Source organism: Rattus norvegicus, chromosome 11, assembly GCF_021556685.1.
Source record: "Rattus norvegicus strain SHRSP/BbbUtx chromosome 11, alternate assembly SHRSP_T2T, whole genome shotgun sequence".
NCBI lineage: Eukaryota > Metazoa > Chordata > Mammalia > Rodentia > Muridae > Rattus > Rattus norvegicus.
This window is the reverse complement of record NC_141544.1, coordinates 50,768,882-50,794,059: the sequence shown is the minus strand read 5'-3', so window position 1 is coordinate 50,794,059 and position 25,178 is coordinate 50,768,882. Positions and strand designations below refer to the sequence as shown.

The following is a 25,178-nucleotide window of genomic DNA, read 5'->3' as shown; positions in this document are numbered from 1 at the left end:
TGAGAACTGAGAAGCATCACCACTTAGGTTAACCGCTGGGTTTGGTGTAGGTAGAATCCCAACTTTGGCATTCTTACAATTGAAGGGTAGGATAAGCATTAGGAAGGTGAGGGGACTTGAATGTGTGAGCAGCACCCCCACCCGCCCCAGGTTCCTAGTTGATAAGCAAGCCTCCAGCTCATCTGCAAAAAACCTTCCAAGGCTTATGCACTGTGGCAGGCTAAGCCAAGCGACATCTCAGAAAAAAAGAGAAGCCAGTTCAGTGCTGTGACTTGGGTCCCTAAGTGAGCTGTCTGTTTTGTTCTTCCTGGGCTCCAGTTTCCATACGGAGGCTGCAGCAGACACTCCATAAATATTTGTTGAGTGAAGCATATGGATGATTAAATAAATGAAATTGGAGTGTTTTATTACTTGACTACTATGGGCTGTTAGTCACCCCCTTCCTCCTTGGTGTGGAGCAGGCGGGGTGAGACTAGAAACGTGAACAGAAAGATATCTGGAGCTGTACCCCGGAAATGGGTGCCATGACTCATTTTCTAGTCAATTATTTTCCTTACCAAAATAATGACTATGTTTACTTTCAAGTTATATTTATACATTGAAAAGCCCCAATTATTCTTAAAGGGGTAGCTTATACGTTAGGTCTATTCACTACAGATGAGTTTAAAATAGCCATCTGCTGCCTTGGTCTCGAATTATGTGGAAAAGGAAGGTGGTGGCTATGGCTCCTAGGAAACCCCTACCCCCAACCTCAACCCCAACCCCAACCCCAACCCCAACCCCAACCCCAACCCCAACTCCAACCCCAAGTAAGCATGTGGGGATGGGACTGTGGACCCCTTCACTGGGAAGCCAGCTGGGAGATGAGGCTCAGGGGAGAAGGCTCAGTTACAGGATATGACTTGAAATGGTCTACCCCTCAGGAGAGAGGTTCTCCAGCATTACTGTCCTCATATCGCCCGCTCCCCTTCTCCCAATTTTCATCTGGCTTGGTGAGGAATAGCTGGCTCTTTAGCACAGTGGACCCAAGTGTTTCCACTGTGAAAGTGGAGAGCTCACCAGCAGGCACTTTCACCTCTCACCCGGGCTCTCTTCCTAAAGCTGAAATTTCCCAAAGGTGAACAGGTCGATTATCCTTCCTTTTCCAGCCATCTGTTTACCTTTAAAAGGTCACTGTTTTCCATAATGAAGGGATATTTGCTTTTAAACCAAGGTCTCACACTGAAGCCCAGGCTGATCTCAAATTTGAGGTGACTCCCCCTGCTTCAGTTTCCTCAGAACTATGATTTACAGGCTTGAGCTATAGGGCAGGGGTGATTGAATTTTAAAGAACCAGTTACCTCCTATGAGGAGCTCGGTGAAAAAACAAGACGCAAGAGGAGTGGAAAACCAGTCCCAAAGGTTGAATACTATATAACTCTCTAATATAAACAAATGTTTTCAGCAGGGGGAGGTGAGGGAGAAAAAAGACTAGCGATGGCCAGGACCTAAGAGCGCAGTTGCAAAAGGCTCCCAGGAGGGCACAGAATGTTCTGTTTTTCCACTGGTGTGGGGTACACGAACTGACCCAGACGATAGCATTGTGTAGGATTTAACGTCCGCAAACGAAGATGCGCATAACCGGGGAAACCTGATCAAGCCAGGAGATTGATTGGATCTTAAGTTCACATCCAGTTGGAGATTATACTTTGCTGTGTTTTGCAGAGTGGCAGCAGTGTGAGAAGTGAACTAGGCACTTAACTACAACTGCTGTGAAAAGTTGCCCAGTCACAGCGCATGCCCTAGGGAGCGCAGGGCTTCCACGGATCCCCTGGTGAAGGTTCCGCATCACCGGGCACAGGACTCTAACCCACTGCCGCTCCCTTGAAGGCGTCGGGGGGGGGGGGGGCGGGCCGGCTGGCGAATAGGGATAGCGTCGGAAGTGACGTCAACGGGCGGGGCGCGCACCTGAGCACCTGGGCGGTCACGGTTGAGCCAGGCTGCGGCAATACGCACGCGATGGAGGGCGAGGGCCGGGGCCGGTGGGCGCTGGGGCTGTTGCGCACCTTCGATGCGGGCGAATTCGCAGGCTGGGAGAAGGTGGGCTCGGGCGGCTTCGGACAGGTGTACAAGGTGCGCCACGTGCACTGGAAGACATGGCTCGCGATCAAGTGCTCGCCCAGTCTGCACGTCGACGACAGGTCAGCTTCCGGGCGGGGCCGGGTGGGATGGGGGCTCTGCGCTATGTGAGGCGCCGGGAAAGAGAGTTTGAGGCACTCAGGCCACGGATCCCTCGCAGCTCCAGAGCTTCTGGGATCCGGAGCGGTGGCCCTGAGCCCTGCGAGGTGCGTCGGGCTCGTCCAAGACCCCACCAAACGCTGCGGTCCGCGCCGGGCTTAGAGAAATTGCCGTGTGGGGTTCCGCGCTTTGTGAATGAGTTAGATTCCGTTCCACTTAGTAATTTTCGTCGGAGCACAAATTGGTGTAAGACCGTAATTATTTTGTTCGGAAGCACCGGCTGGGTTCAGGCGAGGCGCAAAGCGGCTTACAGGGCTCCGCGTCCCGCTTGGGTCTGGGATCTGGTTCCGCCCACCGCTTTCCTCCGCACACCTTCGTTTTCGGGGACTTCGGGTGGGGAACCAAGACCCAGAAAACGCCTTTCTTTGACCCTGGGCAGGTGACTCCGGGCACCTTGGGCCTTTCTTTGTCCCTCCTAGCGGATTGTTTCAGCGATTGGAAAGGACTCAGAGCGGTCCCCCGTAAACTCTATGGCGATTGTGGTTTGTGAGTAAATTTGGAAGTGAGGTGCTGAGCAGTTCTTCCAAAGCATTTTCCCCAGATTTCACTGTTTACGTCGGGGTAGTGATAGGTTATGTATGAGCCTTAGAATGGCAGATTTAAATGCCATTCTTATTCTTTAATTAAGCTGACATGGTGGTGATGTTGGCATTTTACCCAGAGATACCTCTTAAACTCCATCAAGCTGCTTGCAGGACCAGCCTTAAGCCACAGGAACTCCGAATTCCAACGTTACTTTTGGAGTGGTGTCACTGGCTGCCTGGGTGGCAATAAGGAGTATGGTTTGCGGATGAGACCTCTGTCTTCTCCCTTTATGCCTCATCTCTAGCCTGGAGACTCTGTCAGAGCTCTCCTGTGTTTGTGTTTGCTTGCTTGATTGCCTTTTGCTGTCACCCAGCTTTTCTTAGAAACTGTAGTACAGTGGAAACTAGTGTCTAAAATCACTACCAGCTCACCAAGCTGTGTAAAGCCTCCCCGACCCTTCAGGCCAGGAGGAAAACTAGCACTATGGTTGTTTAGGTGAAATCCAAACCATTTTTGAATAGCAGCCCACAGTTTTTCATAGGTAAAAAAACAAAAACAAAACAACACCCACAAAAACCTGTGCGTGGGTGTTTCTTATGCCCTCAGAGACTTAGTGGGATCCTTTTCTAGGCAGAGTGAATGTTATTCACCATCAAACACTTGACAGAATTTGATTATAGGAGGGTAAATATGAACCACCCCAGGGGTGGCGTCCTTGGAGTCAATGTGTGGTACAGTCCTACAGGTCTTTTGGGGAAGGTGGGGGTGACCAGGTCGAAGGCAGGATTTTCCCACTTGCAGAGAGCCTGTGTTGAATTGTTTGTCCTTTAATTGCAAGGTCTTTCTTCCCTGCCTGAAGCAGGCAGGTGGTGGCATGTTAGCAGGCAGGTAGAGGTCAGCAGCACCCAGCAGGAAGTACTTGGCCACCAGGTCAGGGCTGCCCTTGCTCTTTTGTACGTAGGATTGACTTCTCCCACCCAGGACAAGCTAAGTGTTTAAGCTCCCTTCGGTGTTAGGAAGTCACAAAGTGTTGCGGCCAGGAAATGCTTAGGAATTCACTTTGTTCTGCTCTGCCTGAGGGGCCTGTTGCCCCGGGCTAGCCAAGTTGCTTCTGAAGCTTGAGAGGGAGGCTGACTTTACCTGGGCTGTTGCTGTAGTCCTGCCTTTGGCCGCCTTTGCAAGGCATTACCTTTCGAACTAGAAACAGAATTTTCCTAGGGGCTTTGTATGCAGCCCCTCCACATCCCCAGCCAGAGGACAGGAAGTCTTATTTGCAGGATTCTAACCTCAGAGATTAGAGGATTTCAACTTGGAATTCAAGGAACTTTTTTTTGAGGTTTGAGAGAAAACAACAGGACCAACAAGCCAGTCTTAGCAGCGGGGACACAAAAGAGAAAGTTCCATTTCTGAGAGAGGTCGGGCAGGCAGGCTCCACAGTGGACCTCAAGAAGGACTTCAGACACAGAGAGAGTGGAAAGATGCCCAGGGCGTTAGAGTGAACAGGCTTAGGGTTTTGGCTAGTATACCAAAAAGGGTGGCAGGAAGAAAGAAAGGAAAAGCTGTGAAAAACATACAGGCTTAGCAGTGAGGGCCTGCAGGCAGCTTCCCCAAAGTTAGGGCTTCCCTGGCATCACACATACATTTCGCTAGGAGGGTAGTTATTTCCTCCATCTCTTTAACACACCTTTAGGTGAATTGTGTTTCTTGCAGTTAAAGCTTTTTTAGGGGTCTTTTGCCGTCCGTATGTTTGGCGGGCTTCTGAGGGGAGGGACGAGTTGCCTTTGCTACCTTGTAAATAAGCTCAGTATGGTGGCCCATCCGTTTAACCCCAGCACTCAGGAAGCAGGGGCACGGGAATCTTTATAAGTTTGAGGCCAGGCTTGTCTAGCTCCAGGACTATCCGGCCTAGGTAGAACAGTGTTTCTCTGCCTTCCTAATGCTGCGACCCTTTAGTATACAGTTCCTCATGTTGTGGTGACCCCCAACCATACAATTATTTTGTTGCTACTTCATAACTGTAATTTTGCTGCTCTTATGATTCATTATGTAAATATCTGATATGAAGGATATCTGATATGTGGCTCCCAGAGGGGGTTGAGAACCATTGATGCAGAGAGACCTTGGGGTTTTTTTTTTTGTTTGTTTTTTGTTTTTGTTTTTGTTTTTGTTTTTAAATAGCCATCCATACTTTGCCAGGAGGAAACAGCCTTCCTCTATTGGCCTCATGACAAAGCCTTGCTAACTTTACCTCTAAAGAGGGGCCATTGTGGTGCTTCCCCAGGGGTACTGGAAGTAGTGTCATCCATAATAACATCCAGGCCAGCTAACATGTACCTCTTCTGCGTAGCTTGCTGCTGTCATTTATGGCCTTTACTTGCTGGTTGGGGAGGGGTTCACTTTAGCCACATAGGTGGGTCAGTCCCATTTTCACTAGCCAGGCTGTTTACCCTTTAAGCTGGCTGGGGGTCTCTTGGCTCCCCAGCAGCTGCCCAGGCCCTATCCTTCTGCTTGTGACCCTCCATTTCAGTTCAGGGAAGGTGGGGCCTTACCAGGTCTGGGGCACTTATAGAAATTTTTATTTTTATTTTTTGCCAAGGTAGGGACACTTAAGAGGACCGCAGCATAATTCACAAGTGACTTCCCTATTCATCTGATTTCTCTTCTTCCTGGGGCCAGGTGTCTTGGGAGGGTCCTGTTCCCTGGCTTTGGGGAGAAGGCTATCTTCCCTGGCTGGCTCTCACTTGGAAGATCACAGGTACAGGAGAATAGGCCTGGCAATCTTAGAACAAAATGACCCAGGGGCTCTATGCCTCTCCCTGCTCCCAGCTAAGAGGAGCTCAGAAAAACAAAGTCCCTGGCACAGGGGCCCAAAGCTACTAATGCCTCAGCTCGTTGGGACGGGCCCGAGCAAACCCCAGGTTTGTAACTACAGAGCTGACAATTGGACAAGCCTGATTCTTGTCAGTTTTAAAAATAGCAGTGTGGGAACCCCTCTGAGGCTCCTGGGAACTTAATTGGATTGGTGTGCAGGAGCCTAGCGGAGAGGCTGAAATACTCTTCTCCCAGCAATGCTTCCCAGGTTTCCTGGCAGCTGTAGCAGAGTCCCCCTCACCCCGTGTTGCCTGCAGGCATCAGGCTCACTCACAGCTGGTCTTAGGCTCTCTCTCTTTCTCCCTTTTTCTCGAGCTGGGAGGCAGACCTTCCAGAAATGGTGGTTATTAGCTACCCCTGACATTCCACTTATACACCACTTCCCTCCCTTGGTGGGAGACCAGATGTAGTTGGTGTAAATGGGCTGTTAAGTGTGTGAATTGTTGTAAATGCTTTTGAAAAGTATCTTAAGCTGCAATCTCAGTAATCATGAAGCTGAGACAGGGGGATTGATGTGAGTTCGAGGTCAGTCTGGGTAAAAAAAGAAAAAGAAACTTGGAGGGAAGCTGGGGGGGGGGTAATAGCTTTTCAGTTAGGACCTTGCCTGGCATGTGGGAGGTTCTAGCTTGAGTAGCCAGCTATGCCTCCCCCCAAAAGTGTCTTTAGAAATTATAACCCTAACTTTGCCTGTTTGGGCCCAGATTTCTAAATGGAACCCCAAAACAGGGATGAGAGTGGGGCAGAGGTATCTTTTCTCTTCCTCCTCAGAGACTGGAATTACCATTCCTATTCCAGGGGCAAAGGAGAGGAGTAACTGTAACTTCAGCCTTCCTGCAGAAGCAAAGATCAAGTTGTGTTTTAATGAACCTGAGTCAGTGGGTTCTGTGGCCCAGAAACATTGTTCATTGTGAGCAGAAAGAACAGAATGGCGACCAGGAGCATGCCCTGGGCTTGCTACCTGTGATCCTGCCCCACCCAGGCATCCAGGCTAGGACAAGATGGAAAATCCTTCCAGGTTTTAGAACAATAGTCAGGATTACAAGTGTACAGTTCTTTTTATGTTGTTATCAATACTAATAAGAAATGTCACCTATAAGATGTATTTTAAATGATAAGAACCAAAAACATAAAACGAACTTTATGTATACTGGAGTTCTCTTGCCTCTCCCAGGCTGGGAGCTGGCCCTGTTTAGGCCCAGGCTGCAAGTGCTCCTGATAACACCAAAAGGCCAGAGCTTCTGGCCACAGGTTGCCCCAGGCTGCTTGTCCCCAGAGCATCAGGATAATGTCGTGAATGTTTTAGTTCAAAGGATATTAGATAATAAAGACTTTGAAAGGTTTTTTTACTGGATGTCCCACGACTCTGCCTCAGTGCTAGCCCCTTCTGCCCTGAGCTTTCTGGTTATGCAACCATGAAGATGACTGATGTTTGACCCAGGAAACAATGGCCAGTTGGCCAGTTTCCAATTAAGTGCCTTGAAGCGTGCGGCCGGGGCAAGAGGGTGACGTCATGTCCAGCCTGCTGTGCAGAGTGTGTAAATGTGCTGGGCTCAGCAGCCCTTTCTGTTTAAATGAGGTTTGTGTTCTGGAAAGGGCCTGGGGCAGGGAGGGTGAACTTGTTGAATTTTGAGTGGTAGGAAGGATAGAACTAGCTGTTTTCTGCTAGCAAGGCTGTTGGGAGTGGGTACCAAGAACTACCAGCAGAAGTTAGCTGTGTATATTAAAATCTTTGGGCAAATAAAGAGATTGGTTAGGTTGGCTGAGTAAAGGTGTCCAGAGAGTGGGTCCTTGCTATAGCCAGCCTGCAGACATGGGTTCCTTAGACTGGAGATGGGCTGGTATACCTTCTCAGTTCACTTGGTGATAGTTCCCTACAGTCTGTAGGGCCATCACCTGGGCAGGAAGGATGCCCACACTGGAAAGTGCAAGCTGGCCTTTTTATAGAAGAAAATGAACGGGGGTGGGGTGAGGGAGGAGAAGGGGACTACAAATTATAACTTTTATTCTTCATACAAAAGACCAAGCAGCACCCGAGAGTAGGTCTCTGATGCTGTGTTTGAGAACTGGACAGGGAGGTCCTCAGCTCCTGCCTTCCCCTGGGAAGAAAGGAGCCCAGCCCAAGAAATACGATCTTCTCCTTCAAGTACCACCTTTATTTTGTTAATGCTTAACCTGGGCATCTAGCTCTTCGCTGTACTGTTTTTTCAGATACTTGCGGAGTACAGGAACAGGACCAGGAGTCTTCCAGCCTGTTCCACATTGTCCTGTCCAAGGCGAGCGTGGTGCCCAGGGTTCTGCCTCCTGTTGGAAGAGGCAGTGGACAAGATCCTGGTGTGAGAGTATTTGTCCACCCATTCCAAGTATCTCACGGCTGGTCCTGTACTCCAGTGACTGGCTGCTTTCAGCAGCGTCTCCAGAAGGCTGGGACAGCACACCACGCTAGACTCTGTTCTGAAGTCATTTATTGATTCCTTCCAGATGCTTCATTTTAGCCAGGGGTCTGTTGCCTGTCACTCCAGCAGTAAGCTCAGACTGTGGGCTCACAAGGACTAAGCTTTAGTTACGTACAGGTAGGATTGGCGCTGGTTGGCAGAGGGGTAAACTCTTCAGCCCTTAGAATTTGTGGCAGTTTCAGCTGTCAGTGTATGAGGCTTTTTTGCTGTGGTTTTGGTGCTCTTGTAGCTCCACTTGCCTGCTTTTGTCCTTACACGAGGCCAGGGAAGCCTGGAAGCCTCCTGCAATTGAGAGGGGGAGGGCAGGTTTGGAAGTGGCTTGTTAGCACCATCCTGGGTCCTCTAGCATGTACCTGGTGATTTCCCAGCAGCCACTTAGACCCAAAAGAGTCCCTACGGGGAACTAATGAAGACCCAGTGAGACACAGGTTACTCTGCCCGCCTTCTGGGAAGGCACCAAGGCACCTTAGCCTACTAGACCTAAGTGTGGTCGCCAAGGTTGCCCAGTTCCCAGCTCCAACAGTTCTCTCTAGGAGTGGTTCTAGAAGTTTCCTTTAAGGAGTTCTTCTATTACTAGAAAGCAGATTTTGTAGCCCTGGCATGAGAACCTCTTCCCAGCCTCCTGAGTACCTCCTTGTGTCTATTTGGAGAGACACTGACCCGGATCCTATGTAGTTCAGTCCCACCCTCTTAGGATGGGGCCTTTCCCTGAGTGTACACTGAGACTTTTGACCCCTGTTACAGGCACAGACCATTACACAGCAATTGTCATCTGTATAAACATCATGGAATTAACCTTTGGCTCTAACTGGTAAATGCAGCCCATGCTGCAGCTGTCTCTGCCACAGACGGTGCCTAAATGTATGAGGAGACAGCCCTAGTGGAAGGTCGTTGGCTAGGAAGTAGCAGGCTGCGGACACCACAGCTTCTCTAGACATTAGGCATAGACCTGCCTCATGATCCAGCAGCTCTGCTTCTGGGCAGATACCCAGAAGAACTAACACGAAGGCTTTATAGACATTCTTCTCAAGAGCAAACAAGAAGAATAGTTTGCTTTCTGTTGCTCTGATAGAGTACCAGCCGAAAGAAATTTGAGAAGGTTTATTTCATCTTAAAGGTTACAGGCTGTTGTAAAGGGAAGTCAAGGAGGAACCTGGAGGCAGAAGTTGAAGTGGAGGCTATGGGGGAGCACTGATTCCTAGTTTGCTCTCGATGGCTTGCTCAGCCGCTTTCTTGTGCAATCCAGGGCCATCTGCCACAGTGGCCTTGGCCCCTTCTGTCCCCACCAACTTGCCTACAGTCTAACATGATGGGACCGTTTTCTCAATTGAGGTTCCTTCTCAGATGACTCTAGACATGTCAAGTTGTCAAAAAAAAAAAAAAGAAAGAAAAAAAGAAAAAAAAAACCTAATCAGTACAAGCAGTCTTGTCCGTAGTCATATGGGTGGATTAGCGAGATGTAGTATATTCCTATACCATTGCTTGGCTGCACAAATAAAACCTGGATGTGTGCAACAATACACATGGGTTTTGAAAATGCCTTATGAAGTAAGGCAGACACGGAAGAATGGTGGAGACCATTCCACTCATTTGGGGTACCCGGATTCAGAAACAGGAGAACGTGGGGTCTGTTGGGTGATTAATGTTTGCTAGGCATGATGACAGCGTCCTGGGTGTAGACGGTAGTGATGGCTACATATGGAGTGCCACTGTTGTCCACTTACGGGTAGTTAGAGGAATATGGACTGTGTGGTCAGTAGAAAGTGTGGAGAGCTGTATGTGGCCCTTGGCCGAATCTTGCTATAGGCTCATTCAGGATTAGATCCAGGAGTGATTGGGTTAGTGAAAGAGTTGGGATTAACAGAAGGTGAGAGTGAAGGTCCTTGGATCGTTAGCAAGCAGTTTTCTGTCCAGACAAGGGACATGATGTCGCCTGTAGGTATCCAGATAACCGCCAGGCTCTATCCTCACAGTGACCCCAGGTGCAGAGGCGGGTTTAATCCGTGACAATGAACTTTGTACACCTGTACATTTATCATTGGCTGTGTCCTGGCTGGTGGCTCTGTGTCCAGCTAGGTGACAGCTGCATGCCCTCACATCTGCGAACTTTTTCAGGGAACGCACGGAGCTGCTGGAGGAAGCTAAGAAGATGGAGATGGCCAAGTTCCGCTACATTCTCCCCGTGTATGGCATATGCCAGGAACCTGTTGGCTTGGTCATGGAGTACATGGAGACAGGCTCCCTGGAGAAGCTGCTGGCCTCAGAGCCATTGCCTTGGGACCTGCGCTTCCGCATTGTGCATGAGACAGCCGTGGGCATGAACTTCCTGCATTGCATGTCCCCGCCACTGCTGCACCTAGACCTGAAACCAGCAAACATCCTGCTGGATGCCCACTACCATGTCAAGGTAGGGACAGCACGTGCCCTGGGGAGCGGGCAACCAGGATGCGGGACGCCTTAGGGAGAGCTCTGTCTAGATGGTCCGGGATTCTGGAATAGAGCCTGAGAGAAGAGCAGAGAACTTGAAGCCAGGGCCCTTTTCACTGTAAGACCTACTGGAGAGCCCAGCTGGTCACACTTGATCTGCACATGATAGGTACCTGGAAGGGTAACCCCTGTAAACCATGGGATTCTCCCCCATATCCGGGTACGTTCTAGGTTCTGAGCACCCTGAAACAGATCAGGGACTTAGGGGTCCCAGGTTTATTGTCTTGAGAAATCACATCAGAAGTTGGGTTGTGAAGTGGTGAGATTTTGTGTCCTCTGATAATGGAAGCTGGTTTTCCTCAGTATTCTGGTACTGTGGAATAGGTGCTATATTCTAGACTCAGGCTGCCAAGAGGACTTACTCATCTCTCGGTCCTCTGCTAGGAAGCTGTGGACAGTCATTGATATGAGGCCTACAGGATTTGAGTCTTTCTTTCTTTGGGAATTTATAAAATAGAGTGTGAGGAGTGATACAGGAGACAGGTGCTGCCTGCCTGGATATAGGTATTGACAGGTTGTCCTGGGTCGTATGGCTTCGGACATGTTTTCCTCTGAACACCTCTGCGTCAACACCAAGGGCAGCACCTTTCATGGACTTTTCTCATATGATATGCACGTGGCCTTGGGGAGCCCAGGTCATGGGCCCACGGTATTGGTCACAATCTCCTTCCTCTGTGTGCAAGGAAGCAGATGGACGGAGTGAGGGAGAGGGACAGACAGCCCTGGAGCAAGCAGTGTTCACGCGAGGAACAGTGTACCCAGCCTATGTTACTGAGATATGTCTGCTTGTATAACATTCCCAGACCCACCCTGCTGGCCTGACTTTTAGGAGGCTCATCGTGACACTCATCTTGACTCAGTACACGGTAACCTGTGTGACTTGTGTGACGCTACTCATAGACTCAGTCTCAGCCAGGCAGAGAAAATGGTTTCCACTCCGTACAGTTGCTGTGCGTTGTGGCTTAGGTAGACAATGCCCAGCCGTGGCCTTTATATCTTGAAAAGGGCGACAACATATCACACAACTTGATGTGAGCCAGCTCCAAGGTGGCTTCCAGCATCCTCTCGTAACCTGAGTTTCTTGGGTTCTTTTTCCACATGACCGGGAAGGCTTGGCTTCCATTCTTCCCAGGCAGAGCAGGGCCTGTGGGCTCAGTGCGTCATAAAAACATTGCTCTCGTATGTGAAACTTAAACCAGAAAAGGAAAATAATAACAGACCCCTACCCTGGGTCAGGGCCTCACCACAGAGCAGAGGAGCCCATAGCTGCTTGGTGGCTGCAGGAGTTGAAATCATAGCTTCCAGAGGTCTTGACAACCCACTCCCATGCATACACAACACGGTCAGGAAACTCCTCTTACGAACCACAGTCACAGAAAGCTAGGTGGCTTGTGAAGGTAGAAGGTGCAGACAGCCCCTGGTATACCTGGGGCCTCCACAGGGGTAGGCTCTGCTTCTCTATGCAGCAGGGCATGCAAAGGCAGGGGAGAGTAGACTTGAGGTAAAAGGAGGCCCAGAAAAATCACACAAAAGTATGAGAAGGGGTGAAGGAAGCAGTAGGCAGTGCTGAGTAGAGGGTGGTGTTTGAAAGCTCCTGTGTCTTTAAGAACTACTGAGTAGGAGCTGGCTGCAACACATGTGCCTTAACCAGGGTTGCTGTCAGTATACACCCAGCACCATCTCGAGGACCATGAGTCTGGCGTAGCCCAAGTCACCCTACCCAGGGTCTCTGTAGAGTCCCTAGGTGCAGCCAGTGTTTGATGTTTCATTCCCTTGTATGTTGCCCTCCTCTCCTGAGAGGTGTGTGGCTGTTCGGGAGAGCTGTGGTGTGCTTCTGAGGGGGCACAGTACCATCCTCTTCCAAGTGTTACCCTTGGGAGTGCAGTCAGGAGTTGGGACAAGGACACAACACGCCCAGCTCTGTCACTCTGCTGAGAAGTGGAGTAAAGACACTTTACTTCCGGGTTGCTATCTAGATGAGTGAGGGTCAGGGTTCACACACACACAGAGCCCCTTTGGGAGTACAGAGTGATGTCCTAGTACCTAGTTTGTTACTAGTGGATTGTCCTCTGTTAGGTGGTTTTTTTTCAGACCTGGTACACAGCAGGCACTTAATGCTTGTTCACTGAGGAGGTAAGGGCTGCCCTTGACACATTCTGGGCTGACATTCTCTTGCAGGCTGTTGTCCCCTCAGCCTGATGGCACTTGTAACTTTTACAGTGCCAGCCGGATGGCTGGGCTGAAAGCTGTGGAGCCCTGATGAGAGGGTGTTTCATCATCACGAAGGGACTTTGTCCCAAAGCTGAGATGCTGAGGCCACCCCCTTACCTCAGCCACCCTGAGAGGAGTGGCAAAAGCTGCTGTTGTGTGGTGCCGGGCTGTTACCAGTAAAGTTAGTCACTGACAAAAAGCTGGAAACAAACAGAAGTGCACTTTTCCTGATTCGGAGTTGATGACACTAGGCCGTAGGCTCCCTTCATGGGTATGGCTGGTCTGGAAACAAGAATCCTGACTCAGCCCACTTCCTGTTACTGTCAGGGTGTGTTTGAAGATGAGCCCAGGGGTGAATTAAAAGGGTTGAAACGACATCAGCCTTGAAGGAGACTGGAAAGGGGCCATTTGTATGTGCACTGGAAGGCCGCTTGGTGCTGAATTTGGTCTTACAAATTCACAGTGCTTCAGAGGGTCTGGTTTGCACCAGGATGTGGTGGCGTGGGCAGAAAAGGAAAACTCCCAGAGCTGCCTGCAGGTCTGAGCTGCAAGGACACCTTTGCCAGTGGGGAACCCGCCTTGCTCATGAACTCTGGAAGTAGAGATTGGGGTCCTGACAGTGACTTCATCACCAAGGGAGGGGACACTATGTCTGGAGTAGACTAGTGAGCCCGGAAGGTGATGAGGCGTGTGTTTTGCTCACTCTAAAGCTCTCTGAAGGCGTGTTGCGCTTTAAAGGACCTGCTGGCACTTGTAGCTGCCCCAGCTGGAAGGTTGCATAACCGGACTGGCGATAGATGATAGATGCCCTAGCCCGTCACGTGGCTCCCTTTGCCTGAAAGCTAAAGGCTGTTTTCCCTTCCTTCATGCTGACTGTGACAGACAGCCACCAGGGTGGATACGAAGCCTTACGGAAGCAGGGCTGGCTGTCATTCTGAGTTTTTTTCTCCAGGTGAATTCCATTCTTTAAGCATGGTGTCTTTTGTCCCCATTCATCAAGTTTATATTGATGGTACATCCAGACTTAGCCCTTCTGCATCCCTATGCTTCCTGCCTGCTTAGAGACAGGGTTGTCTGGAGCCAACCCTTCCCTCTGGGGGTGAGCCCCTAGAGCATGCGCTGGGGACCCACCATCTGATGTGGCAGCAGGAGATATGCCACAGTGGCCCCCTTTAAGGCTGACGTGCCTCCTTTGGGTTGCTTTTACAGATTTCTGACTTTGGGCTGGCCAAGTGCAATGGCATGTCCCACTCTCATGACCTCAGCATGGATGGCCTGTTTGGCACAATCGCCTACCTCCCTCCAGAGCGAATTCGTGAGAAGAGCCGGTTGTTTGACACCAAACATGATGTATACAGGTGTGTGAAATGTCACCGTGCCCTACGTGCCAGGCTAAGAGCTCTAAGCTTCACCGTTGCTTCCTGCCCTGAACAGCAGTTTCCAGAAAGGCTCTGGGGTACCACTCAGCCATGGGGTTTGATGCACATGCAAATGGTGCGTGCCTGTTGGACTTGGGGATTTTAGCTGGCACGTACCTGCTCCCCAGGTGCATGGAAGACTTCTTTCCTGTGGGCGATGCTGACTGGTGCTGTGCAGAAGTAGTTAGAAAAAGGAGTTGTAGCCCAGTGCTTGGATATGATACAGCATTTTCATGAAACATGGGTTTTATTACTTGTCTGTCAGAAGAACCTGCTGCTTTGAGTAGCCCGCAGAGCCATGGGTGTATGGGTTTGTGCTCCTCAAAGCTCACACTCCTCTGAATACCAAAGTGAGCAACTCAGTTTTTGGTCCCCAGGGTATAAACTGACACCTTGACTGATTGTTTCATGGTATGGTTAAAGGGAAGTTTTTGTTGTTTTTTTTTTTTTTTTGTTTTTTTTTTTTTTTTTTTTTTTTTTTTTTTTTTTAATGGTAGACATGAGAGAGAGCAGCCAAAGGCATCTGGAAGATTCCACAGCAGAGAGAGAAAGTAGCAGTCTGAACGTGGCTGGTAAACTGGACCTGGCCAGAAGAGAAGCAGGAGTAGAGCGAAGAGGGAAGGAGGTGGGGGAGAGCGAAGAGGGAACGTAACAAGATTATAAGGAGAATGAGTGGCTGAGGTGAAAGAGCTGGACAAGTTTAGGGTAGGGGAGGAGGCAAGAAGCGCCAGGATGCCAGCCTGGGCTTTAATGTGTACCTTAGGAGCCTAGAGACCCGCATGAGCTTTGGTATGCTAATAGGCACCACAGATAGCCAATTGTCCCTTCTGCTAGTGATAAGGGAAATGGCTCCTTTTGTTTGAGGGGAACCTGCTTCACAAGTTCCTGGTTAATGCTGGCTTTTGTCTAACCATCGGAATTGGAGAAATGGAGTTCCCCTTGGATCTGACAAACAAGATCCAAGTACATAAGAACTACTTCCCATCCCTCCCGAGATTGTGAGGGTCCTATTCCAACAGACTTTCGGAAAAGAAAGGGCCGGAGCAGCCAGCTCTGTCTTTTGTCACTAGGCCTAGCTAACTGGTTTGACAGAAGCAAATGTGCCGGTGTTGGGCTTTTGAACAGTGAGTCCCACTGGGCATGGCCCTCTGGGGACGAGTCAGGGCTTGCAGAGTTTGGGGATAGTCAAGAACTTTGTTTATTTTAATGTTGGCTTTAACTTTTGAACCAGCATTTTCCAGTTAATGAGTTAGGCTCAATTTTCAGTCTTTTTTTTTTTTAAGATTGGACCATTTTCAATGTATCTAGAAAAATTTACTTAGTAACTGAGAGGGTTTCGGGCTCAGCTTGTTGCTTCTTAGTACTTTGTATACATTTTCTTTAGCTACTCTCTGCCGAAGCCTTCCAGGGCTTCTTAGAGGAGTATTTTAAACAGAACCTGACCTTGGATTTAAAGGATTGAAGCCAAGACAGAGAAGAGCAGGGGGCAAAAGTGCCCCTAGATGTCTGAGTACTTGGTCTGTGCCCCTGTGAGATGGCAGCTCAGAGCTTGGAAATTCTTATCAAACCCGAGGCTGCAGCACCAACTGATACGTAGTTTCTCTTTCAGTTTTGCCATCGTGATCTGGGGCGTGCTTACACAGAAGAAGCCATTTTCAGGTAAGCGCTCTGCATGAAGACCAGTGGGCATGCGCTTGGACCTTCTCAGCCCCTCAGTGCCTCTACTTGGCCGGGCAGGGCTCCTCTGGGCTTCCAGACTTAGGGCCTGTCCTCAGGGCAGGTGCCTTACACCCACCTGGAGAATACACTGAAGGCCCACAGCCAGCTTTTTGCAGAAGGTTGACAAAACACCAGCATGGACTTTCTTTCCCATTCATCAGTTCGTATTGGTGTGGCTTGGCCCTTCTGCTGTGTTCCTTTCACACAAACAGGTCAATGGGGGGACCATTGGAACATATGCAACTTTTTCCTTTGATGCTGCTTAGTGTTTTGTGCTGTTAAAAGTCTTTATAAGAAGATAGCCTTCCTTCACCTTCCTTCTTCCCTCTCTTTAAAAAACAAATGGTATAAAACACACATGACCGAATCTACTGCATTAACTACTCTAAACACACTGTGAATAGCAGTGAAAGCATTCACGTGGTTGCCCCCTCTCCAGAAGTTTTACCATGGCAACTCAGGTTTATAAAACTTCAGTCGTTTTTAGTCACATTGGGAAGAGAAAAGTCTCTTTTCTTTTATGACATTCCTGGCTATTTGCACTGTGGGGTATGACAAAAGATATTTGAAAACAGAGATCATGCTCAGTATATCAGAGGTCCTGGGTTCAGTCTCCAGTACCATAGACAGATATCATTAAGTCAGAGCCTCAAGTTGAGGCCCCATTGCTGGCACAGTCACACACTCAAACCAGGCACGGAAACGGGGAAGGGTGGAGAAAAGATCCTCCAAGCATAGCAGGATTTAGGGGATGTTGGAAGCTTGGTTCTATTCTGTTCCTGTCCTCCATTGTTTGTTCTTTGAAAAGATATATTAATTTTATGTGTATTCGTGTTTGCCCAAGTGATGCCTGTGCCCTGTATGTGGCCTCCACAGGGAGGTGAGAAGAGAACGCCCTCTTCTGAATTCCCTGGAGTTAGACTTACAGGCAGTTTTGAGCTGCTGTGTGGATGTTGGAAACTGAACCAGGATCATTTGAGAGAGTAGCCAGTGTTCTTAACCATTGGGCCATCTCTCCAGTCTTTTCCCATATTGCTTTTTTCTTTTAACTGTGTTCCCCACCATGGAGGTCCACATACCAAATTCTTTTCAGCGTGACAGCCTACCTGTCGGACGTGAACTTGTCCAATGTCTAGCAGAGACTCTTGGGCCAGTGTGTGACGTATGAAGGCCCTCGGGTTTTGTTGCCTACTAGGTAGAGGGACCAGAGCAGGACTTCTCAGATGTCACGCAGACCCCCATCAAGCTTGCTTTGGCAGCAACAAATCTTGTAGGTGTTCTCTTGACTCTCACTGCATTTGGAAAACTTGCTGGGTTTGGAAGGCTGGGTTATCATGGAATTAACCTGCAGATACACGGAAGAGACCGGCATTGCACAAGACTTAACGGGAAAGTGAACAAAGTGTCAGTGTGGAACGCTGGCAGCCGATGGTGACTGTGGGCCAATTTTCCATACCTGCCAATAGGTGCCTGCTGCTCCACAGGGTGTGCTTGGAATGCAGGGGTGGGGAGATGCCCGTGGGAACAAGTGGCTGATGGGCCTCGTGGTTTAAGATGAGCCAAAGGTCACCCACTGAGAGTCCCTCTTGAGCCCCTCCCAATTAGGGTTGGTAATTATAATGGCCAAGTCTGTGCCCATGAGTCTGTAAAACTGAGAAAAACAGAGAATGTTATATCCTATAAAAAATATGGATTAAAGAAAACTCCAGGTTTAGAAAGGGAGACTTACCAGGTTTGGTGGTATCCTAGGTGATGGGCAAGTCATAGCGTGTCTCCAGCACTTGTCCATACATCTAAGTGAGAAGCCATCTCCTGCTCCTCAAAGTCTGAACATCTGTTTCTCCTCTGCAGATGAGAAGAACATCCTACACATCATGATGAAAGTGGTGAAGGGCCACCGCCCAGAGCTGCCACCCATCTGCAGACCCCGGCCGCGCGCCTGTGCCAGCCTGATAGGGCTCATGCAACGGTGCTGGCATGCAGACCCACAGGTGCGGCCCACCTTCCAAGGTGAGTGCCCTTCCCGTCTCATCACCGCCATGTGATGGCTTTGCCACTGTCACAGGCCACAGGGTTGATGACCAGGACAGGGTTGAGGGTCAAGCTCAGGTGGGGAACAATGCATGCAGAGACAGGGATGAAACAAACCCACCACTAACAGGTTGGCCCATCCCCTACTTTTACTGCCCAGTGCTGAGGGCTGGAATGGGCAGTTAGAACGAGACAGGCAGACCCAGTGTCCACCTAGTCTAGCAGGCTGCATTGGCTTCCAGGGAGCCTAGAATCCTGGATTGTAAGTGCAGGTGCAATGGCGTACTTTTAGGCAGCTGGAGGAGACTAAAGGCCTGCAGTTTTCTCTCACGTCTCTTAGGCTGTTGTCCTCATAGGCAAATGAGCCTTTGGGGTAAAAAAGTGAACCTGATAGAGTTGCCTTCACATCGATCTGGGGCAACATGAATAGACAGGGCTCACCTGCCAGCCCTGACAGCTTTAACCCTTTGTGTCGGGCAGGCTACTAAGAGAGACCTGTTTGCTCCTGGTGAGACCTGGCAGGTGGTTGACCAGACACTCGGGATGGTGGTTGGGTTTGTCTTCTAGTGAAGCCTGGGGTGTCTTCTACAAACTGACAGTGGTACTGGGCAGGTCCTCCGCTGGTCAAGACAGGGGTGTCACTGCCTCTGTCCCCATAGAATTATGTAGGAGTTCTATCTAAATGTCAGCCCCTTTTGTTTTCTCTCTCAAAGAAATTACCTCAGAAACCGAAGACCTCTGTGAAAAACCTGACGAGGAGGTGAAAGACCTGGCTCATGAGCCGGGTGAGAAAAGTTCTCCAGAGCCCAGGAGTGAGGTGAGCGTCTCCGGCAGCATCTTCAGGGCTCCGGTTGTGGCAGGATTTTTCTTATCCAACATCTTGTCTGAAAATTCCTCCCCGTTTCCCTCTGAGCCCATCCTACTACCATCTCCTCCCAGAAGTGCAATCCCATGGCAGTCCCCCATCTGCTCTGCACACTGGAGATTGATAAGTATAGATAGAGAACCACAAAGGGCAGATGGCCCCCATCCTCCTGGGCCCCTGCTAGGTGGGGCTTGAGGATCTCAGCACAGTCTGCTCATGATGGTTTGTGTTATGAGTGTCTGTGGCTACTCAGAAGCGGTGAGAAGCTCCCAAGGCAGTGCTAGCTGAATGCCTCTAGGGTAACGATTGAAGCAGGGAACTCCATTGTAAGGGTTGGGTGTGGTGGTGAGGTGGTGGTGGTTTCTCTGACATTGGACAGCTTCTCCTGGGGAGAACAGCTGTGGGACAGGTGAGAATTGGGGACAAAGGTTCTCCTGACAGCAATAAAGAGACAGAACCTACCTCTGATATATGCTTGTAGCCAGCAAGTAGACATGACTTAGTGCACAAGTGGAAGCACAGTAAGGCAGTGGCTCCCAAAGGGAAGAGGACTCGGAAAGAGTGACAATCCTCAGACTCAGTTACTAGAAATCTGCTTTTCTTGAAGCAACCAGACCTGTACTCCCCCAACCCCTGCCCCCGCAGTGACCTCGTTCTCATAACTCCAAGACATTCCTGAGAAGTCTGACGCTTTGTCAGAGCAAGGGAGACCCCCAGCCTAAGTATTTTCCTTTCTTGTTGGGCTGCCTGTCATGGGTAGCCCCCAGGTCTGGCCTTGCCTGCACTGTGCTCTCACAGCTTACCCGGACTGCCTGTGGCCTAGACAGTGCCCCCGAGTGGGTGGGAGCATCATGTACTTAGACTTTTCCATGTTTATAAAGTTGTTTCTCTCTTTCTGCCAGGGAAGTCCAGTGAGGTTTCTTTGCAGCCTTGAGTCTCAGGGCTTCTTGATGCTCTTTGTCCGTGGTAGTGCACAACTATGGGACCTCCACCTCTGCCCCGGTAGTTTTTGGTCCCCCCTGTCTTGTTCTCTGTGCTCTGACATGGAGGCTTGAGGAGCAGAGTCCTTACTACTACCCTCTCCGCCTTTGCAGGCCAGGCCTGAGTCCTCACGCCTCAAGCGCGCCTCTGCTCCCCCCTTCGATAATGACTGCAGTCTCTCCGAGCTGCTGTCACAGCTGGACTCTGGGATCTCCCAGACTCTTGAAGGCCCCGAGGAGCTCAGCCGGAGCTCCTCAGAATGCAAGCTCCCATCGTCCAGTAGTGGCAAGAGGCTCTCGGGGGTGTCCTCCGTGGACTCCGCCTTTTCCTCCAGAGGATCACTGTCACTGTCATTTGAGCGGGAAGCCTCGACGGGCGGTAAGTGTCTGTGAGCACTGGTGAGCTTGTGTGGGGCTCACCTGCGTATTCGAGTCTGAGCAACTACTGTGCAGGGTCTCTTCCCTGGTAAAGCTTGTCTTCTCTCGGTTTTCTCCGATGAGCTTTTGGTGTCACCATAGTTTGTGCTCAGAACACAGATCCAGAAAGTCCCACCTCAGTAGTGTGGTTCTGCTGGGTGTCTAATGTTTGAGGAGGATAAGCCACATCACCAGGCCGAGTCAGCCCTGGGGCAGAGGTTGGTCTCAAGTCTGCGACCTGGAAAGCCCAAGTCCCATCCAGTGAAACTAGTGACCCCTGGGGACTTTACTTCTGCCTCAGACTCAGACACTTCCAGATATCCCCTGCCCCAAGCTTTTGTGTTTATGGATACCCTTGTGTCAAGCTGGCTTGACTGACTGTGAGGTGTTGACACCTGGGGGGCCGCGGCTCCTCTGTAAGGCACGGGCATTTCCATTTGGGCTATAGCACAAGGGAGGCAGAGTGCAGATGACTTGCAAAGACCTGAGGCCTCACCAGTTCGCAGGGATTTTTCCAGTAGAATGTTGGGTCAAAGACCTTTGAACATTAAGGAAATGCCTCGCAGAGATAGGCGGAGAGAACCGAGTTTGATTCTAGCCAAGCAGTGGACAATAAAGTCAAAAAGGACATTCAGAGCTAAGTTCCCAGCAGCCGCAGCCGTGTCACTGCCTGCCGTGGGGAGATGTGTCCTAAAATCTTCTCTTCGGGCTTAGCCCTCTCTGGTGATGCCTCGTCCTCGTGTCCGAGAGATGACTACCATCCTATAAGAACGTAATGTTTAAGCCAGTCATGGTATGTCCTTAATCCAAGCACTTGGGAGGCGGAAACTGGAGGATCTCTGTGAGCTGAGGTCAGCCTGATCTACAAAGCAGGTTCCAGGGCAGCCAAGACTACATGGAGAGACCCTGTTTCAAAACAACAAAGAAAAAGGAATGTAGTATTTAAACACCAGTCCGGGTCTGCCTCCTTAGTACCACCCAGACCTCCACTGCTCTGTAAAAACAGCCTAGAGAGTGTTCTACCTGCAGAGGGAAAGTCTATTTATGGGAGTCAGGATTTCCAGTAATGCAGCGGATTTTCAGGTTCAGTAGAAGTTCCATTGTGAATATTGGGCAGTGCGTTCTGAGAAATTTAGTTTTGAGAATCATTTCAGAAACACCCCATGTGATAACATGGGTGTCACTTTGAGTCTGTGCTCCTCCAAGTTCCAGGAGCCAGGTCTGTAGGCCAGGAATAGTGTATTGCAGGTCTAAGTCTTTGGGGATGTTGTGTTCCTGACTGGCTTTCCTTTCTGGTGCACCTCTTTTTAAATGAGTGTGAACAGTCTTGCTGATGCTGCAGGAGGGCTTTCCCAACCATAGAAAAGCTAGAGTTTTATTCTACAAATCAACAGAGGAACACTTTGGAGACATCAACTACACTGCCCAAGGTAGATGCTTAAAGACCTGCAAATAAGAGATGTACCCTGGATGTCCTTCCTCAGAGTCCCTAAGGTGTCATCCACCTGACCTCAGCCCCCAAGCCTTAGACGCCCACATTCTATAGTGTTTGCCTTACTCTGGCCTCTGACATTGTCTCTCCTCTCCCTGCAGATCTGGGCCCCACAGACATCCAGAAAAAGAAGCTAGTGGATGCCATCGTGTCAGGAGACACTAACAAGCTGATGAAGATCCTACAGCCCCAAGACGTGGACTTGGTTCTGGACAGCAGCGCCAGCCTGCTGCACCTGGCTGTAGAGGCTGGACAGGAGGAGTGTGTCAAGTGGCTGCTGCTTAACAATGCCAACCCCAACCTGACCAACAAGAAGGGCTCTACACCGCTACATATGGCTGTGGAGAGGAGGGGGCGTGGAATTGTGGAGCTACTGCTGGCCCGGAAGACCAGCGTCAATGCCAAGGATGAAGACCAGTGGACCGCCCTGCACTTTGCAGCCCAAAATGGGGATGAGGCCAGCACAAGGCTGCTACTAGAGAAGAATGCTTCTGTCAATGAGGTTGACTTCGAGGGCCGAACGCCCATGCATGTAGCCTGCCAGCATGGACAGGAAAACATTGTTCGCACCCTGCTCCGCCGTGGTGTGGACGTGGGATTGCAGGGAAAGGATGCCTGGTTGCCTCTGCACTATGCTGCCTGGCAGGGCCACCTGCCCATTGTTAAGCTGCTAGCCAAGCAGCCTGGGGTGAGTGTGAATGCCCAGACACTAGATGGTAGGACACCCCTGCACCTGGCTGCTCAGAGGGGGCACTACCGTGTGGCTCGCATCCTCATAGACCTGAGCTCTGACATTAACATCTGCAGCCTGCAGGCACAGACACCTCTGCATGTTGCCGCAGAGACTGGACACACTAGTACTGCCAGGCTACTCTTGCATCGTGGTGCTGGCAAGGAGGCTTTGACCTCAGAGGGCTACACTGCCCTGCACCTGGCAGCCCGGAATGGACACCTAGCTACTGTCAAGCTGCTCATAGAGGAGAAGGCTGACGTGCTGGCTCGGGGGCCCCTGAATCAAACAGCACTGCACCTGGCTGCTGCCCGTGGACACTCAGAGGTGGTAGAAGAGCTGGTCAGTGCTGACCTCATTGACCTGTCTGATGAGCAGGGCCTCAGTGCACTACACCTGGCTGCTCAGGGCAGGCATTCACAGACTGTGGAGATACTGCTCAAACATGGAGCACACATTAACTTGCAGAGTCTCAAGTTCCAAGGAGGCCAGAGCTCTACTGCCACACTGCTCCGACGCAGCAAGACCTAGCTTGCCAGCCACAGAACCAGGGCTCCATGTAGGCTTCTGGTCCATCCTTGTTCCCTCATGGGGACGGGATGGTCCTGGGACACTGCTCACCCTGTTGGTGGCCTGCCCATACACCGACCAAGCAGAGGCTAATGGACAAGGCAGTAGTAGCAGAGTCAGGACAGAGGCTGCCTACCACCAACTGCTGACCTGCATAGCCAGTATCTGATATCAGATGGGATTAGGTTGGTGTCATGTCACTGTGGTATTGAATGGCCGCTGATGCAGGCCTTTTATGACAAAGCCTATACAAGAATGTGCCCTCTGTCCCAGAGCGAGCCACTTCTGCTTGCTTGGCGCATGGCGTCTTCAGGAGAGATGTGGGAAGGGCAGTGTCCTTTGTCTTCTCGTTGCGATGGGCAGAGTATCTGTCTCTGAAGCCATAGTGGGTTCTTTATACATGAGTGACATGATAGCTTTGCTTGAGACCTCTGAGGATCTGATTGATGGAGTCTAGAAAGGGAATGATTATAAAACCACAGGGCTGGTCCTAACACTGAACAACCTTACCAGCGTGAAAACAATGTTTCATTTGGGTTGTTTTTTTGTTTCTGTTTTTAGTTTTGATGTCTAGGTCACCACGCCTCTTTCCCCCACTTTCCCTGCTGAGTTCTCACCTAAAACATCAGAGCCATATATATATATATATATGTTACAGGAAAATTCTTTGTAAATGGGTTTTATACTAAAAATTGTTTAGTCAAACAGTTCACTTTTTCAGGCTCTTTTGGTGAAGTGATGGTTTGTGCCAAGGGCATTGCTGACTTGCCCTGGGGCAACTCATGCCGTGTTCCAGCCACAGATGAATGTGGCTCAGGGTGGCCTTTAGAGATGGTCATGCTCTGAGAAGTCAGATTTGATAGCCTTTGTTGTACCTTCTGTGTTCTGAACACTTCACCGTAGAAGTGACCCGTGTGCAGACACATGCTGTAGCATGGCGTGTGGCACAGAATGGTATTAATGTACTGTGTACTTTGATATGAATCGTGGACAGGATGCCTTTTCATGACGGGACGTAGTGGAGCTGGCTATGTTTTAGTATGCCTCAGTTCGTCTTCACTGCCTCCCCGCTCTTGTGTAAAAAAAAAAACAGAGACCATGGGAGATGTCGATTGATTGATGTCAATAAAGGACTCACCTACTTCTGGAATCCACAGACTGTTATTTCTTATCAATAAGCTCTGATCATTCACTTCTTGAAAACCAGAGGTCTGGGGCAGTACCGTGGGTCTGGGGAGGTTGCATCGATACAGCACAGGCCCGGGGAGATCGGGAAGCAGAGGATGGCCCAGGGCATCGATCTTTCTGGATGCACCATATCTGGTGGGAGGAGCTTCCAGCAGCGGTGTTTGCATTTTTAAATGATTTACTATTCTCATGTTAACTTTACATCTGAAACACTTCCAGATTGTGTCAATTATAATTTCACATTGACTCTGGGTTTCTCATTAATTTAAGTTTAATTGCCCTCATTTTCCTGATTATCCTTTTCTTAGCCACTACCTTTCCATCCATCTGTCCATCAGCCCACCTCCACCACCACACTCGACCTTGCAACTACCCACTTGTCTACCCAATGGTCCAGCCTCTTTACCCATCCGCCCACCCCTCCACCTGTCTGCCTTCCTCTCTGACTACCCCTCAGAGTAACTTTGCTCAGGAGCAGTTTCCTGGTCTGAGGATTGCCTAGTTACTTTTCAATCCTTCAGTGTGTATTTCCTCAAAACCAAGGGCTTTAATTTTTTTAACAGCCATCAGAATCAGGACGTCAGCAGCGTGCTATCTCGTCTATAAATCCTTTTAAAGTTTTACTGGTGACCTCAAGGCAGCAGCAGTGGTTCTTAACCTCGGGAGACCTGGTTTAGTTGTCACGTCTCTGATTTTCTTCTGTGCTCAGTTCCGGGCTTCCGTGGTACATGCGGCACTCCTACATAAGGCTGACCCACCTTGTGATGGGTTAGGCTCACCAGCTCTGACCAGCACACAACAGACTGAATACTGTGTTTCTATCTCCCTGTTTATTTTCACTGATATTGGTACACAGTCAGATTCCTGTTTAGCCAATGGGCCAAACTCCATTATCTCTTAATGCTCAGTGTTTCCCTAAGTTGGCCAGCTTGAGGACTTAGTGC

The 25,178-nt window shown here is 49.9% G+C and overlaps 1 protein-coding gene across 2 annotated transcripts; it reads left to right on the top strand.

Moving 5' to 3' along the window:
* Positions 1 to 1,959: 1,959 nt before the first annotated feature.
* On the top strand, positions 1,960 to 24,196 carry Ripk4 (receptor-interacting serine-threonine kinase 4). Of its 2 annotated transcripts, none has more exons than NM_001107103.2 (8): positions 1,960 to 2,180; positions 10,242 to 10,533; positions 14,034 to 14,182; positions 15,852 to 15,901; positions 17,813 to 17,971; positions 18,706 to 18,809; positions 19,952 to 20,216; positions 21,848 to 24,196. In NM_001107103.2, exons 1-8 carry the CDS (start codon positions 1,999 to 2,001, stop codon positions 23,005 to 23,007), a joined length of 2,361 nt encoding a protein of 786 aa, NP_001100573.2. In that variant the 5' UTR covers positions 1,960 to 1,998; the 3' UTR covers positions 23,008 to 24,196. The 2 variants fall into 2 exon arrangements, with proteins under 2 accessions (NP_001100573.2, NP_001420844.1); NM_001433915.1 differs by having other exon boundaries at positions 2,173 to 2,324.
* Positions 24,197 to 25,178: the final 982 nt, after the last annotated feature.